Here is an 18,736-nt window from a genome sequence, read left to right as displayed (position 1 = left end):
GGTTTTATTTGTGTGATTGGTCTTTAAAAACAGTCAGATTTCCCTAAGCTGAATGGGAGTTTTGCAAATGCAGAGTCAGTTGTTGAACAAATGGCAAATTTAAATGTTGGTTAGATGTGTTAAAATATTATTTTTTTAGGATTCCTCCTTATTCCTAACATGTTCTGAAACATGGTTCTCAAAACTGGAATAGAATGGAGAAATGGAATGTTCCTCTGTTCAATGACTTCCAGTTGAGTTGTCACAAACCATGATCTTCCTCAGTGACCTCATCTATGTGTAAAACATTCTGGAATTGGTTCATTCTATCCTACTTTGAGCCTGTCATATTCCTTCAAAGGCAGTAATCTGAGGCCTTAGAGATCATGGGAAGTGTTTCGATAAATGACATCTCTAACACGGAGACTTGGTGAGTCATTTATTATTCATAGGCCTTTTGTCTCAAGCCGTAAATATGCATCGTCATGCTGTTAGGCACTTAGACTTATCTTTATTACCAACACTACAAAACTGACTTCTGACTTTATTTATTTAGTTTTTCTTTCTGTTCTCCCTTATTGGATTGATCTACTTTCTGTAACAACAATTACCACCAATGTTTGGCAATAAAGTATATTATTTACAGCTGAGGGAAATGTCTTGTTACCACTGACTTTCCATGTCTGATATCAGTTCTTCAACAGATGGAGTTCGGCATAAAAACAATGGAGCTCAGGTACTTTGACTGTAAAAACGGTTTATCTTATCTGATGGGGATGCTTAGCAAGTGGGTGTGTCTCATGACGTGAATTGAACTGCGGAGACGAAACATTTAGGTGCCGCTTGTCTCCTCCCTGTCACATTCTGTCCTCCGCAGCAGCATGCCAGCGAGTCATCGGACGAGGGCGAGAAGCGGGGTCAGGGCCGCGTGGAGGAGCAGATCAACAACGAGCACCTCCGTCGCATTGAGGCCATGTTCCATGAGGCCGACACGGACGGAGGAGGAGGCCAGTCAAACCCCCATGACATACATACATACATACATACATATACGAGTGCTCTTATTCTGTCATAGTCCCCCAGAAACCACTGTGTTTTTTTCTTTTTGAAATATTGAATTAATATCATTTTTTCAGGCAAAGGGGCCTAAAGAAAAAAGGAGAGCATAATGAGACCTGTCTAACAAACTTAGGGTTCTCATTATCTTCCATTTTCTGACCATTGGTTCCATCTCGTTCCCTTGCCCTTGCTTTTTCTCTTGCTATTTCTATCCCTCTCCTGGTTCTTGCTTTCGATCCATGTTGCATTGTTTATATTCTATCAGGTCTGGATATGGAGGAATTCCGAGAGGCAATGAAGAAGATCATGGGTAAAGTTGAGGATGAAGACGTGGACATCATCTTCATGAAAGTGGACACAAACTGTGATGGCAGTGTAGATTGGGTGGGTGTCTTGTCTCACATATTTTACATATCACTGCAGGCTCTCTTTCTCCTTGTCTCTCACTGAGTTTATTCCTTTCATATACGGGCTTGTTTTCATGCGTTTCCAAAATGTTCCATGTGTTTCATATGTTTCAAATATCAGTCCCCCTTTGAGTCCCCTTTTTGCACTGTTAAGAATGGCTATGTTGTTAATGTAACATTCAGACCTTAATAAATAACCTTATGAATAACCTACCCCCCTTCACCTCCCCTAATTATTCCTTCCCTGTTTGTTGTAAATAAAGTCAAAGTTGAATTAAAGATGTAAGCTTTGTGATTGGCCGCATGTGTGTGAGAGAGAGAGAGAGAGAGAGAGAGAGAGGGCTAGGGGTGTATCCACGCCTGGCTATGCATGTCATAGAACATCGGCACGTGCACCCACCCCCCAGGTCGCAGAGAGCAGAGAATGAGTCAAATGGCCAGCTGCCCCCCACATTCATTATTTATGACAGGCCAGCGCTAATGCCTTCACCCACCCCCTTTCTTAGACAGAGCCATAGATCAGAGAGACTGGGCTCTCTGATAAGAGAGCGGGGGTTTTCCAAAAGAAATGAAGGGATTCACTTGGTAAAGAAATGCAAACCCCCAGCATTTCTTTGAAAAGGCATCAGTCAGACAAACAGCAGGATATAACAGCATAGCTTTTAAGAGAATGATGTACAATTGTTGATTATCTGATCTTACAGGCACTCATCTAATTTTAATGAGACTTTAATTTGTTCATCACACAGAAAGACTAGCTTCCCTGTTACTATTCTCAACAATACAATATAGTTCTTATTTACCGGTACAAAATCTGTAGTCTCTCTATCTTTAGTTGCAAAAATGTGCAGCGATTTTGAAACTTGCTGAAATGGCTTATCAGTATCAGACACATGGACTACCGTCTATTCAATATTTGGCAATAAAGTCTAGTATAGTAAAATATATTGAACAGTTAATGTTGCTGTATAATTGCAGTGCAACAGCCTTTGTATTTTTAACAAGTTAAAAATCATGATAACAGTGCTTTTGTGTCACCTTAGGATGAGTACCTGAACTACATGTTGCTGGAGTACCGAGAGAAAGACTCCCTACAGAAGCAGAACAGACCCCTCTACTTCCCCAAGCCTCTGAAGGTGGTCCCTGTGTGAGTGTCCTTTCTGCTGGGGAGGTGCTGTGCTAGACGTGCTGATAATAATGTGGGATTTATATTATTGAACACACGGGTAAAGAGATACATTGAAAGGAAACAGGGAAGAGTGGAGGCCTAGAGAGGCGTGGTGGAATGGTGGATGGCTGGACAGATTGATGGAGGGTGGGGAAGAGAGAATGGCAGGCGGAGTTCTCTCATCGTTATCCTTGTCTGGAGACCTGTAGGTTCTTGCCTGGAGAGATGAGATAGGCTTTATGGATTTCCTGGTCGCAGACTCATTACCCTAGCCGTCTCCCCTCTGTCTCTCTCTGTCATTAATAACTTCCACTCTTTCTGACTCCCCTCTCTGATCCTGTTTTTGCTTTAATCTTAAATTCACTTCCCTCTTCAGTTTTACTTCCTGTTTAGAGTAAATAAAATATCCTTGCCTATCCTATCCTATCCTTGATATGAATCGTTTTAAACTATCATCTGAATCCATACCTCTTTAGTCACACTTCAGCTATATCTGAATGCTACCATGTGTATGAGGTTCCTGAGGATATTTCTATCTTGTACAAAGAGATATCTGTTCGCTTTTGTCCATATGTGTCACAGACGCTTTGCTCTCTCTGTCAATGATAATGATTCACTGCCCTCATTTTCCATGGCTGTGACCTGTCTGTATGTAGACGTGTGTGTGTGCGTGCGTGTGTGCGCGCGTGTATAACACCACAGTCCTTCCCAGCCAAAGATGACACATACCCTGACTGTGCACTTAATGGCTCAGTAGGGGCTGCAGACTGCAGTCAGCGTTTGAGGAAGCTGTCTGTCTGAGGCAGGACGCGCTGTGAATACAGATCAGATCTCGGCACCAGCAGCACGTGACCCTCTGGGCAGAGTCTCTCACCACAGGAACATTTGGACACACTGAAATACACACAGCACATTACGTGTCAACATGGTTGTGAAATTAGATCTTTTGAGTAATTATTTGTGTTTGTGTGCATCCTCAGTGCCCACTGTAAGCTGTGTATTTGTAGATATGTGCATCCTCAGTGCCCTCTGTAAGCTGTTTGTGTTTGTCCGCAGAGCCCATTGTGAGCCCATTGTGCGGATCCAGTTTCATCCGTTTCAGTCCCTGCAGGCCGACAAGAAGGGCGGTAATGCGCCAAAGACCCGCATGCAGCTGGGCCGCTACCTGACCGTAAGCCGTGATGGCATTCTCAACTACTGGAGCGAGCGCTTCAAGCTCACCCGCACCATCAATGTCAGTCCCCTATGTGTGTGTCTGTAATTTTGCCTATTTTTTTTGTCTGTGTCATATATAACAGTCCAAAAGAAGATGTTTCTGACCCACTTAGAGGAAGACACTACTGAATGGTTCCCAGTAAAACCAGTTTGAAACACTATATCAATCCAAATGCTCAGCTTCTCTCAGCGTTCACCTCACGATGCTGCATCCCCTCCCACCCCATCCTTGCCCGACAGTCACCTGTTTTTTTTGCTTGTGACGGACGGGGCTGCGCTCGTTGCTGCTACTGCTCCCCACTGTCATTTTGCCACTAGCAGGCTGCCAAAGGCTACGATTGTCTGGTCTCTTAGCTGTTCAGAGATCAGTGGCGGAGTGCGGCTGGCACATGGGCATCAGCTGCATAAACACATTAAGCTCCACTGAATCAACAATTTAAGGTATGAGCTAACACCAGGCGCGTAACTGAAGCGTTCCGTTCGCGACGCGTAAAATCCATTTTAGATTAATGGTCTATGTTTTTTCGAACGTACACCCCACTGTCACGTCTGGTGTAACTACTTCCATTGATTATAATGGAAGCTAATTGTTGCAGCAGACACAACGCGAACGGAACGCTTCAGTTACGCGCCTGGTGTAGCTCAGCCCTAAGATAACATCCTTTGATCTAAGCTGCCCAATTGAATGTATGTGATCAAATTAATTTAAGTGCCACTCCTATTCAAACAAATGTTATTGAGTCAAATAGAATAGTCGGGCCACCACAACCAGTCTTGCTGATCCTAGCACTTACCAGCTGTCTTGAACTAACACTCAACTGTTTAAAAACAGCACTCACTGATGCACTTATTCTTACTGTACTCTACTGTTTTTAAATTGTCCTAAAATTGTTGAGAGAATTGTTTTAAAACTTAACTGTTACCATGTTGTTAGTCGCTTTGGTTAAAAATGCGTCAGCCAAATGTAATGTACAGTAAATGTAAAATGGTGCATTATAACAGAGGAGGAAAGTGTATAGTCATATTTTGAGTGTGTGTGTGACTTGGTCATCAGCTTCTGTGTGCTAAATTGTAGTCTTTTGATGGATTTTTCTGGAAATGCATTTGTTGTGAACTGTATGAGTTAAATGAAGGGTAGAGACCTGCACACTGTTGTTGAAGCTCCCAGGCAACTTCTTACTAACGCAACGTTTGAGTACTGTATGAAACATGGGAAAGACTCTCTCTCTCTCTCTCTCTCTCTCTGTTTCTCTCAGTTGGACCAACTGAAGCACACCCAGCTTACTTCTCATCCCCAGCAGATCTGGGTGACTGACATGATCTGCCTCAGCAACTTGAATCTACTGGCCCTGGCCACCACTGGACGAGACGTGGGTGTGTGTGCAACTGACCGAATGCATCATTTGCATTTGCATGAAGTATTTAGCCAGGGGGCTCTGGAGCATGATTTGAAGAACCCTCATAATTCTGTGTGTGTGTGTGTTTTTCAGAATTCTTTGACATCAGCGCCAACAAATGTGACCTTGTGTTCTCACTCACTGGCCTAGAGGGATACGTGGCGGTCATGGACTACTGGTAGGTTGTGTGGTTCCAAAAAAGTGGAATGGTGTCTATAGAGCATCACAGTAATACAGTATTACATTGTACTGTGAATTCCATCTCCCATGTAGAAAAATAATTGCTGAGGATTTCTGCCTTATTCTAGCTCGAACCCTTGGGGCTGTAGTGGACAGTGTGCCATCTTTCATTGTTGTCTTGGGTCATGTCTGCCCTTCAGGTCCGATGGAACCAAAGGGGTGTTCTGCGCAGGAGATGTGGATGGCGCCATCTCTGTGTTTATCTCACACAATGTGGTACAAAATGGGCTTTTCAATAGCGGTGCCATTAAATCTATAAAACCAGGTACTTGCTATATGTTGTAAGTAAGCATTAATTTGTGTATGTATATGTGTATATTTGCTTATGTACGCATATGTTTGTGTATAAAACTCTCCATACAACTGTAAATGTGTTTCTTGTGTTCTTGATTATTTTAGGGGGCAGAACTCGCCTGGCTGTCCCAGCACTGTTTAAGAACACCTCCAATTATTACCTGTGCTTTAAAGTGGTGAGGGAGCTACCGGTCTTTCTGTAAATGAGGTTCATTCTATTATTCTTGAATGAAAGTTCCTCAGCAGTGCATTTCATCTCTTCTGTGAGAATTATACGTGTATTTTATGGACATGTGTTGGCAGATAAGCAGACAGTGAGAGACGGTTGTGTCTCCCTGTGTCTTTGTGTGCCTCCATAACTGTCTTTCATTTCTATATATCCTAACAATTTCTGCACAATGCTTTCACTGTCTTCCAACTTCCCATTAACCTCTCTCTCTCTCTCTCTCTGTTCCTCTCTCTTAGACCTTGCACAACACATGGTGCCATCAGATCCGCTTCCTGCCGGAGCTGAACGCTGTTGCCACCTGCTGTACGTCCGACCAAACTGCCATGGTGCTGACCAGCATTCCCCACTCACACAAGGCCAAAGTCAAGTAGGTCTCCTCACTCCTTCTCTTCCCCTCACCACCTGCCACATAACACCCAGTGGAATTGGTGTGCTTGTGACTGGCTCACTCATTAACCAGCCCCCTGTAATCAGTGCAATTGTGTGTTGCTTGTACAACAAACATAAAGACACAAATCTATAGTTGACTTGTATGTGTTGTCTCTTGTTTCTGTCATAGAGACAGTCTTGTCTGCCCTGAATGAAGTAGTCACAACACTGTTATGTGACACATAGTAGCTTCAAAGAAATGCCATTGAGATATGTACTATGAACTTTTATTAAATGCCACTTTCTGCACACTTAAATTAGGTTAAGTTCATTAAAATGTGATATTGACACACTCTTAGTTGTACTTCCTTGTGTTTTTTCCTTCTCAGTAACTCTGCCTTTCAGCTAAGGAAAGGGATACTGTGTTTTGATTACTCTGCAGAGTTTAACATCATAGGTAAGTGAACTTAGAGTTCTGATTTGTATGATTATGGTTTTTGATAATATGGGAACTTAGTTAGTTAGTTAGTTAGTTAGTTTATTAGTTTATTAGTTTTCCCCTTAGGGAAATTCTTTTTCACATTTTTCATACCGCTTTTCATCCTCATGGCACATACATGGACATACTATTTTCATTGATGATATTTGATATTGTTATGATTATTAATAGTATTGTTATTATTACTAGTATTATCATGCTTAATGTAGGCTTTTTAGCTCTATTTGAAACTATTCATTTTAACTAATGTAGTCTTCATATACTGTAAGTTGCTTTGGACAAAAGTGTCTGCCAAATACCATGAACATAAACATACAGTAAGTGATTCAGTAAATTAGCATTGAGGATATGGAGAGTGACTTTGCCAGATGTAACTGTCCCTTTCCTGCAGTGACTGGAGGATTTGACCGGATTGTGAGGGTGTGGAATCCCTATGTCACCAACTGTGCCACGAGCCAGATGAAGGGTCACTCCACTGCGGTCACTTTTATCTCTGTCAATGGCCAAATCAACAAAATCATCAGCATTTCCAAAGACAAGGTCTGATTCCAAATTATACCACAATTATTTATTTTTCATCTTAATGCTAGATATGTAGATAGCAAGTGAATAACAAACTCTGACCACTGTTATTTGACCCCCAACCTCTTTATTCACCCCAGAAATGGACTCAGCATCCCAAAATATCTATGATTTGATGGCAAAACCATCAAAATTGACCCATTCGGTGCAGAGATAGGCTATTGTTATTGTCCATCTGACTCTTTTGCCGGCCATTTTAGAAATATGCCAATAAAACATTTGCCACTACCTAAATTTAATGTTTTCATCCAGAAATGTTCACTAAATGTCCTTAGGATACCTAAAAATGGAAAAACCTCAATAACTTCACTGCATTACTTCCACTCACTCACTGCATACTGCATCACAGTAGAGGACACTTTTATTCCGATTAGAATTGGAATAATGGCTCAATCGGAATAAAAATGACACATTTAAACACCTTGGTCTGATCCAATTAGAATTTTAATCAGATTGAAAGGGTGGTGTATCCCATTCTTATTCCGATTGAACAACCATGTTTGCGGTTGCCTGCTGTAGCTTCTCAAGGAAATGTAAAGCAGCAACAGCTATTCCGAATGACAAAAAAACTGTCTGTAGGTGGGTTTAATGGTCAGGTTTTTTTTAAAACCTTTTTGAATGATTTTCATCTGATTACATATGGTACATTCTATTCCATTCTCTCAAGCACTCTAAAATCTTTGATCAGAATAGCTGTTGCCACTTAAGGAATAATGAGAATGATGAGGGGGAAAAAACATGATCAACAAAGAAGAGGTTCTTATGGTCCTTAAGATATTAAGATCTTATTCCATTTTGCCATGTCAAATAATTGTGTGACTCTTGCTTTTAGGCTTGTCCACTGTAAAAAGCAGGCTGTTACCCCTCTATTTGGAATTGTGAAATATCATTTGATAGATCATCGGATCACACACACAGATCTTGATGTTCTTTTTGTTCCTTTTTTGTCTGTCCCCAGAATGTTCGTGTGTGGGACCTGCAGGACTGTGCCTGCCTACAAAACATCCACTCCAGGAACATGCCCATGGGCCGGTTCCCCATCTACAGCATGCATTACAACCCGGACAAACACACGCTAGTGATGGGCACCTTTGTGGTGGGTCAAAGTGCAACGTGACATTACTAATCATTATGACAATGTGTTGTCGCATGACCTGTGTCTTGAGCAGGTTCTTTTGTGTACAAAATATAGGACCTCACATTAGTGTATTAAGCGGACCTATACATGGATTTCTATGCAACGTCACGAAAACATGCGTGCGCAACTAAGAGGCAGAAAGCACCATAGAACAGCATAGAGCAGTGCTCTCCATGAAAATAATAAAATGAGTTTTTGTGCTGAAAATTGCACCAATTCGAAATCATGATGGTTAGAGAATGTTCAATATGTTCAGTATCCCTAACGGAATGCATGTCTTTGCCAAAAAAGACAAAATACGATGTTATATTAATAATGCAAATGAACTTCAAACTCTGAAATATAGTCTGAAATGAGATGTTATTATCATTGAGACAACAGGGGTATACAAAAAATTCAGATTGTAGCTTACAGCAGCCGACTATTTAGGTTAAGTTTATAACGTTGTGGACAGACATCAAGCGTCTTCTGCCCCACGGCTGTGCGCGAATCTAGTTTTGTTGGTAAACTGGAAACCTGTGTATTGTTCAAATAGATGCAGAGTATACTCAGTAGATAGGTAGCCTATTGTATTGATTGATGTAGTATTAATTGCTACCTAAGTGTTATAGCTTGAATTTTATTCCTCCTTTTTGTAAGTCACCTTGGATAAATTAATAAATGTAAATGTGTCTTCATGGCTTCACACAGATAGGGGTTCTTCATGGAGTGGTTGATGACGTGGACAGTCTTGATAAGTTGAAGACGTCCCATGAGAATTCTCTATGTACTGCGCTTTACAACTGCAACTTCAAACAGGTCAGAGCCTCTAATAATGTGGCCCATAAGATTTTTCACAAGTGCAACAGAATTTCAGTAATCCAGGGTAATGCTGAATCATCAACAAAAGTGGCAGTAATACTGGTCTCTTGGTAAGGGGAATGCAATGGACATGACGCATGAAGTAGTTGAGGATGATGGGGTATTTTTCTGACCCTTGTTTGATGTCTGAGGTACAGCAGAAATGATTTATTTAAAAAAGATTGTATAAACTCAGACTGTTTTCTAACTCACTGTATAGAGGTGATTACATGTAATGATTAGATTACAGGTAATAACCACTGACCCCTTCTTCTGTGTAGGTGGTGAGCGGGTGTCATAATGGTGTGGTTAGTGTGTGGGATATCCTGACCGGTGACAAGGTTATGCAGTTCCAGACATCCCCAGAAAAAGCTGTAGAGGTGACCGCCATGTCGTTTGATGGGCCCAAGAGACGCCTCATCACTGGATCTAAAGACGGAATGATCCGTCTGTGGAACTTCAACAACGGAGCCCTGTTGCTCACACTCCCATTGCTGGAAGAAAATGAGGTCCTACACCACAAGTAGTCCCACACACTACAACATGGAGCCATCTCTATTGATATCAAGTTTCTTCTTTGTGTATACTGGAAAACTCTGTTGGTCATGGAGGAGATTTTCTATTCTTAAAATCAATACTTGTGGATATTTTTTTGTTCCCAACACAGCTCTCATTTATTGTGTTGTATTTCTCTGGCATTTTTAGATATTTCATTATGGCTATCATTCACAATTTATGCATGTTTTTTGTGTGTGTTTTTTAGTGTCTGTAATTAACAACATTTTCTCATGTTTCCCTTGAAACTAATCATACTATGAACTGCCTGGAAGCATCACCACACCTTAAAAATCTATATGACTACTATCACCTGTGAAAAATTGGACATCATTAATTTAATAATCAATTATCATAACATCATTAATCATTATTTCAAGAAACATAAACATAATGTTGCTGTTTGAAAAACAATACCACTTGTTCAAATGTGATATTTATAAATTAAAATACATTTCTACTAACAATAGAAAGGCAGTAATGTAGTTGGATATTATGGACAATTTAGTTTTACAATGTGCCTGGTCTCTCTTATGATCATCCCAGGTGACAGGGATCCTATACATAAACCAAAGGATCTATGTGTCTGGGTGGAGCAAGAAAGTCATGTGGTATTTGTGAGTAAATGTGTTCTTTCTGCCTCCTTTAAAAAGTCCTGGTAAAATATTTCACACTATCATATTTCAGATAAAACCATAATTTCCTTCACTGCTAACTATCTGTTAAAAATACTATACTAGGACAATATGTTGCTAATTAGTGTATACCCTTTTGACATATGGGGCACTCTTACTAATCTTTAGCCTTTAGAACCCCTCTTGGGTTAAAAACAGTGTCATACAACCACATTATGGTTTGGGCTGATCTGATACAAACGAAACTTAGCAAGAGGGGGATAGGGGAGTGAAAAGTTGTAACCTAATTCACTTCTTGGGTGTAAGATATTGTTCACATAGGGAAACAGCTCTAATGAATGATCACCTTCTTCAGAGATGTAAAAGAGGACATGGAGATGGAGTGCCGCGTGTGGAACCAGTATCACACTGAGGACATCTTCTCCATGCACGCCCACGGCAACAAGATGCTGGTCACTGCCTCCTACAGTGGTGACATCATCGTATGGAACATTGACTCGGGCCGAGCCTTCTTCCGGTTCAATGCCTTTGAGAGCCCTCGACCACTAATGCCAAATCGGGTGAGCAGTCAACACTGATTCCAGGCGCCATTTTTAACTCACCAACTGCCTCTTATCCCCGCCCATACCATTGATATATTATTTAAAAAATACTTACAATAGATTACATTTTACAGCAGACATTTGTGACCAGATCCTTTACAGGACAACATAAGTATCCATTGACTGTGTGTAATGACCACTTGATCTGTGTGGGATTAATACAGATTGAGCTGCAGGTTCTACAACCTCTGTCTTCTTTGGATCTGGCTTCAGTTCTCTGCCACTGTGTCTGCAGGTGATTGACCTGAGCCAGAGCCTTGAGGCCTGTAAGGACTCGGAGTCCTGCTCATCAGTACTGAGCAGGACGTCTGATGAAGATGAGGATGAAACAGAAGGTCCTGAGGGCCACAATGAGACTCATTCCCACACCTCGTCTCCCCAGGCAAATTGGACAAGCAGCAAACAGACTGAGGTCACACAAGTCAGTGATGAGATGACCCAGGCCCTCATGTGTAGATGTCATACTCATATCCTGAGTCTTTCAACCCTCATTTATGCCTAATGTGTATGCCTTATCTGCTAAAAGTTAAAGTTAACATTAACAAACTTTAAATGTTAGAAAAGTTAACATTGATATAAAGTGTCCACTGGTCCTTCAGTGTGATATCTTTGCCTATCAGAAGATTTACTTACAATCTTTCTTTCATAAAAAATCCCTTGCCTACATAATAAGGCAATTATTAGGATGTTTTACTTCAACTACACTTGTTTTTGTAACTAACAGGAAATCAAAGAGGATGTGGAGAATAACATGTCCTCTAACTCAGCAAGACCAAAATCAAAGGAGAAGAAAGCTAAACCTGCACCCATCGGTGCGGAGGAGCTGGAGAGACCTCGGCTTGCTGTGGAGAAGGTCTCATGTTCACTTATTCAGTCTGAATGACAAACATACACACACACGCACACACACACACACTCCTGCTGATTTGCTTGCTTCATCTAAATGTAACTCTTGAAACAGCAGTGTTGTCTTCAACCACCTCTAGCTGATGTGTCCCCTACTCATCAGGCTCTCTTCTTGGGCACACGTGAGAGGAGTCCTGACACTGCCATCTTGTTGACCAGTGCTGCTGATGGCTATATCTACGCCTGGTCCATTCACCACCAGGGGGGGCTGCTGGGCAAGTTTAAAGCCGTGCACGGAGACAGCACGTCCATCAGCTCCATGTCCACTGATTTGCACAACCAGATGCTGCTTACTGGAGACAGTCAGGGATACATCATGGTGAGCTAGTCTGGAAGTCTGAGATCAGAGAGCTTAGACTGCTTAAAGAGCTTAGACAGATACTATGTCTGTGGGATGGTGGATTTTCATGTGTGTAGGATGGTGTTTCTGGGAAGATGATTCCTCAGTTGGGGGTCACATGTAAAGCATATGCAAACTATCACTTCAGGGATATTTGCATTTGACAGTTTACTTCTCACCTACATACAAGACAACTACCAGGCTGGTAATGATTTTTTTTTATGTTTGGGCAGTGATATTATTTTCATAATTCTAAATGTGTAGTCAATCTTGGTAAACTTGGTAAAGTTACTACAAAAAAAAAAAAACAAGTCTTGTCCTCCACTGGGGACCCTTATGCTCTCTTCCTGTCCCCAGCTGTGGAACATTGGGAAGTACTGCTACTGCATGCAAGGAGGGCAGGAGAGCCTATGCCAACAGCCAGGAGACATCAACCTACCCAGTCTTATCCCCAAGTACTGCAACCTGGAGGGGCCACGGAGGATAGTGACACAGGATGCCTCAAAGGTAAGGCTGGGAGATGGGGCAGTGGGAGTGTGAGGGTGCTTTAAAGATCAGTACTAAACGTACTTCATTTGAATGACCATTCTGTTGATAGTCAGAGCTTTCTTAAATAGCTACCTCTCTATCTCATGTGGTATAGTCATATCGTCTCGTCTATTTTTTTGGTCTGTTACTTTCCGTATCTAAAATATTTGTGTGTTTTTGCATTAACACATTTGCATTTTCACCACAGCAGGTGATTGATGGATGGACCGTGTCCCTGGTCCCACCTCCTCTGCTGAGCTCCTGGCGCTGTCACGTGAAGAGCATTGTCAGCCTAGAGTATGTGGAGCGATTCTGTCTCATCGTCACGGCAAGCCTTGACTGTAACGTGCGTCTGTGGACCATCGCTGGAGGCTATGTGGGTGTGTGTTTCTGACAAGAAAAAACTCTGACATGCACATTGCGAATATATTTAGTTTACAGTATTGTTTTACACCATATCAATCGATAGTGTTTTTCATTGAGAAACTACCTGAATGTGTATTAAAAGAATGAGCCCATGGTGATCTGAACTGTAGTGGTGGATCCCTTTCAGGTACGTTTGGCCAGGCACCGTGGCGCGTGGGATATCCGAATGCTTTCCCCTGGGATCTGCCCCTAGATCTGCGCAGGGTAGGGTCCTCTCAGACACTGAAGGTGCTCAACCAGGGCAGGAGACCACATTGGAAGTAAGTTTGGATGAGAAAGATTACTGAAACAAAGAAAATGCAAAAGGTGACTCTGTGTCTGCCAAATCTAACCCCTAATCTTTGTTGATTTAGCCATCTCTCATTTTCCTTTCAATCCCGTCTGTAGTTGTGCCAGGCGGATTTTGCACGCCCTCACTGTACAACGGCAGCAGGCATCCATGTCCAGCGCGGCAGATAACCTGCAAGAGCTGGTGGCCACTGACCCGCGCATCGCCAAGTACACTGACGAGCAGATCGAACAGACCTGGGAGAAGTGGGCCATGAAGGGCAAGCAGGTTGGTACATGTCTCCATTCAGGAACACGGAGATATGATGTTTGGTAGTAGATGTGAGCAATTGAAATGGAAGCGCAAGCACTCTAAATGACAAAGTAGCTGTTTCAGTTCACATGTACAGTCATTCTGTGAGAAACATGAGTTGTATATATTATTTTGCTAAAGCAATTCTATTAGTTGATTTTTTGTGCACAACCAGTACATTTATTGACAACAATTTACTCAGAACACACAACCAATTTCCCCTGGGGGCTATACTACAGCACTTATTTAATTGGCCAGGGAGCATAGACATGAATTTTTGAGTGACTGTGAGATCTCTATGTTTTAGGTTACGCTAATGTACTAGTGTAGATGTAATGGCTAAAAATGACGGAATTCTGTTGACAAACATTTCTGTCTTTGGGTCAGACAAGTAGAACAGTATTTTTTTATTATTATTTATTTATTTACAATACACAACACATTGTCTCATGAGGAAGCTTCTCCAACACACATTTTGCACACTGCCCTCTCCCCACATACACAGCACACTATCCCATCTCCCCTGTCATCCCCCCACACACACAAAGACCCCTGGCAGTTGGGTTAGCCCCTTGAGCCGTGGATCTGCCCAAGGTTTCTTCCTTGGTAAGGGAGTTTTTCCTTGCCCCTGTTGCTCTTGGGTGCTCCTTGTTGGTGCCCCCCCATCCCAATCCTCCCCCACCTTTCTTATGCAGCCCTTGCCACTTAATCTACTAAACCCCTCTTCTACTGCACTTTTTACCCCCCCATAAATGCACAAATAGGCTGACACCAGACATAATTTCACTGCATTTCTTACTTCCAGGAACTATATGCATGTGACAATACACTTCCTTGTATCTTTATTTTGCAGAAGAGCTCCATTCTTGGCGAGACTTACAGACAGAAAATCAGGCATCATTTGCCCACCTGCCCCCCTGATCTACAATCTTCCTTCAGTAGCCGTGAGCAGGTATACTGTAGTTCAGAGCTGTCACCATTCATAGTGGTAGTGTTGTTCTGACTCACATACCGGTATGTTTAGGTTGGAACTAATTCTCTCTCTCTCTCTCTCTCTCAATTCAATTCAATTCAATTCAATTCAATTCAAGGTTGCTTTATTAGCATGACTGTAAGTAAGTACAGTTTTGCCAAAGCACAATTAAAACAGCATAACAATTACAACATTGACGCATTAAGGGAAACAGTAAAATGTAACATGAAAAATTGCGTGTATACCCTCACTTTCTCTCTTTTTCCACACACACACACACACACACACACACACACACACACACACGGGCAGCATACACATTCTCTCTCTCTCTCTCTCTCTCTCTCTCTCTCTCTCTCTCTCTCTCTCTCTCTCTCTCTCTCTCTCTCTCTCTCTCTCTCTCTCACTGGGTGCAAACAAATTCTTGTGGGCAGCCGTGGCCTACTGTCTAGCGCTTCGGACTTGTAACCAGTGGGTTGCCAGTTCGAACCCCGACCAGTAGGCACAGCTGAAGTGCCCTTGAGCAAGGCACCTAACCCCTCACTGCTCCCCGAGCGCCGCTGTGGTTGCAGGCAGCTCACTGTGCCAGGATTAGTGTGTGCTTCACCTCACTGTGTGTACACTGTGTGCTGAGTGTGGGATAAATGCAGAGACCAAATTTCCCTCACGGGATCTAAGAGTATATATACTTAAACTACTACTACTTTACTACTAATACTTAAACTACTACTACTAATACTCTCTCTCTCTCTATGTTTTGTGAGTCAAACTAACTGCTATAATACTCCTTCTTTGTCACTTCTGCAGCTAAGAGTTTACAAGGCAATGCCCTGCACAGCCCTCCTGCCCATAATCCAGCCTCCAGAGCCCAATCTAATAAAGGAACAGCTTCAGAAGACACAGGAGGGAGCAGATAACACCAAGAACACCAGGCAGAAGAGTTTGGCCCGGCGTGCTCCTAGACGCTTTCTGGGCGCTTCCAGGGAATTGTGCAAAAAGATTACCATAGTACAGTGTCTGCAAAGTAGCCATATAACACCATAAATCATATAACCTGTGTTTATTGAACCTATTGTTTTGCCTTGGTTGCAGTTATTCTCACTGTAATCAATGAACCCTACCTCTTCCAGCCAAGGGATCACTATTTGGCCATCTTGGATCCTCCCCTTGACCTTGTTACCATGGCGACAAATCAAATAGTCTAGTCAAGTCAAGTCAAGTCAACTTTATTTCTATAGCACATTTAAAAACAACTGAGTTGAACCAAAGTGCTTACAAACAAACATAAAACAATGACAATGGTACAACAACAATATAACATGGGGGGGAAATAAATAAATAATTGAAATAATACACAAATTGGTCAAAAATAAAATAAAGAATAAAGAGTGTGTGTGTGTGGGGGGGAGGGTATTAAGGTAGATTAAAAGCTTGGGAGAAAATGAAAGTCTTTAAGTTAGACTTAAAGCAGTCAATGGTTGGAGAGGACTTAATATGTACAGGTAGACTATTCCAGAGTTGGGGGTCAACAACAGAGAAGGCTCGATCACCCTTAGTCTTAAGGCGTGTTTTGGAGATATAGAGAAGATTCTGAGATGAAGACCTAAGTGATCTTGGAGTGCTGTAAGGAATTAGTAGGTCACCTATGTAACTAGGTGCCAAACCACTGAGGGCTTTGAAGACAAAAAGTAAAATTTTAAACTTAACTCTGTGCTCCACAGGTAACCAGTGCAGCTTAGCCAACACAGGAGTTATATGCTCACGTTTCTTAGAGCCACTTAATAATCTAGCTGCTGCATTTTGAACTCTGTCTAATAGGGAGTTGTTTACCAAAGGCATATCTTGAAGGGGCGTTTCATAATAAGTAGGCCTGTGAAATGCATCTTAAGGAGGAGGAAACGGTGGAAGAGATTAATGTAAGCTTCTCCTCTTATTCAGCCCTACAACATGATGTTTAGTACCTTATGAGCCCCCTGCAATTTGCTCATCAAGCCTCCAGGGGGGCGGAGTAGGCAATTCTGACTTTAATACATGTATTATGACCGACACGCAGCTAAGCAGTTTTTTTTTCTTCCGGAGACAAATTGACAAGTGTGACTTTTCATCTGCTTTTAACACGCAACCCAATATTCTTGCAGAGGTATTAGCTAAGGAATTTTATCTTGAAGCAGGTCTGATCATGGATCCTTGACTTTCTTCCAATTCTTTCACACAAACATATGGGTATTTGTGGACATTTTTGGGAGGTATCCATGCTTTTGGAGGTGCAAACAAACGCTGAATCGCCATTGAGATCACATAGTAAGGAGCTGGCTCAAGGGTTATAAATGTATTTTGTAGTGTTTAGTTGTATAATGAAAGCACAGTTTTTATAGCCATCCATGTGTCTTCACTTCTGGTTCCTTGGCTATGAATTTGTAACTTTAGCGGACTATTTGACATCTTTAGAACACTAAACATATAGGAGGTGTCAAATGTTGAGTTACTCCAGTCTAGATTTTTTGACGTTAATCACTCCTATGATGTATTGCTATTGTCGATCCAAAGTAAAATGCCTGTTTTGAAGTTAACTTATGGTTAAATAACAAAAAATCCAATTGTTTGCACCTCCAAATGGGCGGTAACCTGAAGTGCCCTTGAGCAAGGCATCTAACCCCTCACTGCTCCCCGAGCGCCGCTGTTGTTGCAGGCAGCTCACTGCACCGGGATTAGTGTGTGCTTCACCTCACTGTGTGTTCACTGTGTTTCACTAATTCACGGCTTGGGATAAATGCAGAGACCAAATTTCCCTCACGGGATCAAAAGAGTATACTTATACCTACATCTGTGACGTGAGTTTGTGTGAAAGAATGGGTCAAAGTGGGCTCATGTCTGACAAAAGGATAACATGCACACTGCACAGGCTCCCCAAAGGGATGTGTTTTATCGCCTTTTATACACAAACTCTTGCACTAGCACTTTCCCAAATAGGCAATTTATCATATATTTCCTGAATTCTTGGTCAACGATACCCGGGAACACGAAACACCGGAGCACATGAAACTTGGTGGGCATGTAGCAACATTAGACTTTTACAGAAAAAAATTGTTTGGTTCTGGCACCAGTGTAAATGCGTTAAGGCGGAATGGGAGAATCTGGGTGGCCGTTTTGATGACACTACATATATCCAACCCACCACAGGAGATTTAAAATCTGACTGATCAAAAGCAGCAATAGCAGAGACAGCACATTATGACAATCTTTAAATCCACAAAGCTCTTCCAGTCATTGGTCAGAATGTTTGTTTGAGTCAATGGTTCCCAGGACACTGAAAGACCGGGCTGCACGAATCTTGGTGGGCATGTACTGTAGTCCCACAAGGATGGCATGGAACCATTGATTTTCGTTTCCCCCCTGCCGGACTGGACCCCCCAAAAGGAGGGTAGGGCGGACACTGTAGGGATGGTCTTCTGTGAATATCTCGAAAACCGGTGGGTCTGGGAGGACCACATTTGTTTTGGATGTTGGGCTCAAGGGGCCATCTCAACCCATCCCATAACCATTCATTTACGGTACAGCGCCACATTAAAAAAGCAAAACTGTGGCTCTAATCACAGGACTGACGTGTTCGGAACTGCATGGAATTTGATCTGTAGGATCATTATTCATGGGGGGCCATACAATAAGGTAATTTATGTGTACATTTAGTGACTGTACACAAATCGGCCTGCAGATGGTGTTGAGCGTAGGGTTGCCGGATGAAGTTGAAATGTACATGCACACACACAAAGACACG

At 42.1% G+C, this 18,736-nt stretch overlaps 1 protein-coding gene across 4 annotated transcripts; it reads left to right on the top strand.

Moving 5' to 3' along the window:
• Positions 1-120: 120 nt before the first annotated feature.
• Positions 121-16,034, top strand: LOC125293177 (WD repeat-containing protein on Y chromosome-like). Of its 4 annotated transcripts, none has more exons than XM_048240908.1 (27): positions 121-409; positions 673-715; positions 857-986; positions 1,304-1,422; positions 2,489-2,592; positions 3,670-3,847; positions 5,085-5,202; positions 5,319-5,403; positions 5,606-5,730; positions 5,865-5,935; positions 6,225-6,355; positions 6,747-6,814; positions 7,248-7,396; positions 8,397-8,534; positions 9,267-9,374; positions 9,698-9,925; positions 10,518-10,588; positions 10,962-11,166; positions 11,444-11,620; positions 11,933-12,061; positions 12,218-12,433; positions 12,812-12,961; positions 13,191-13,362; positions 13,536-13,668; positions 13,796-13,964; positions 14,842-14,940; positions 15,769-16,034. In XM_048240908.1, exons 1-27 carry the CDS (start codon positions 366-368, stop codon positions 16,003-16,005), a joined length of 3,597 nt encoding a protein of 1,198 aa, XP_048096865.1. In that variant the 5' UTR covers positions 121-365; the 3' UTR covers positions 16,006-16,034. The 4 variants fall into 4 exon arrangements, with proteins under 4 accessions (XP_048096865.1, XP_048096862.1, XP_048096864.1 ...); XM_048240905.1 differs by having other exon boundaries at positions 11,444-11,629; positions 13,194-13,362; XM_048240907.1 differs by having other exon boundaries at positions 122-409; positions 860-986; positions 11,444-11,629.
• The last annotated feature ends 2,702 nt before the right edge of the window (positions 16,035-18,736 follow it).

The sequence above is a fragment of the Alosa alosa genome, chromosome 4 (assembly GCF_017589495.1).
Source record: "Alosa alosa isolate M-15738 ecotype Scorff River chromosome 4, AALO_Geno_1.1, whole genome shotgun sequence".
NCBI classification, from domain to species: domain Eukaryota; kingdom Metazoa; phylum Chordata; class Actinopteri; order Clupeiformes; family Clupeidae; genus Alosa; species Alosa alosa.
This window is presented reverse-complemented; position numbering and strand designations above follow the sequence as displayed.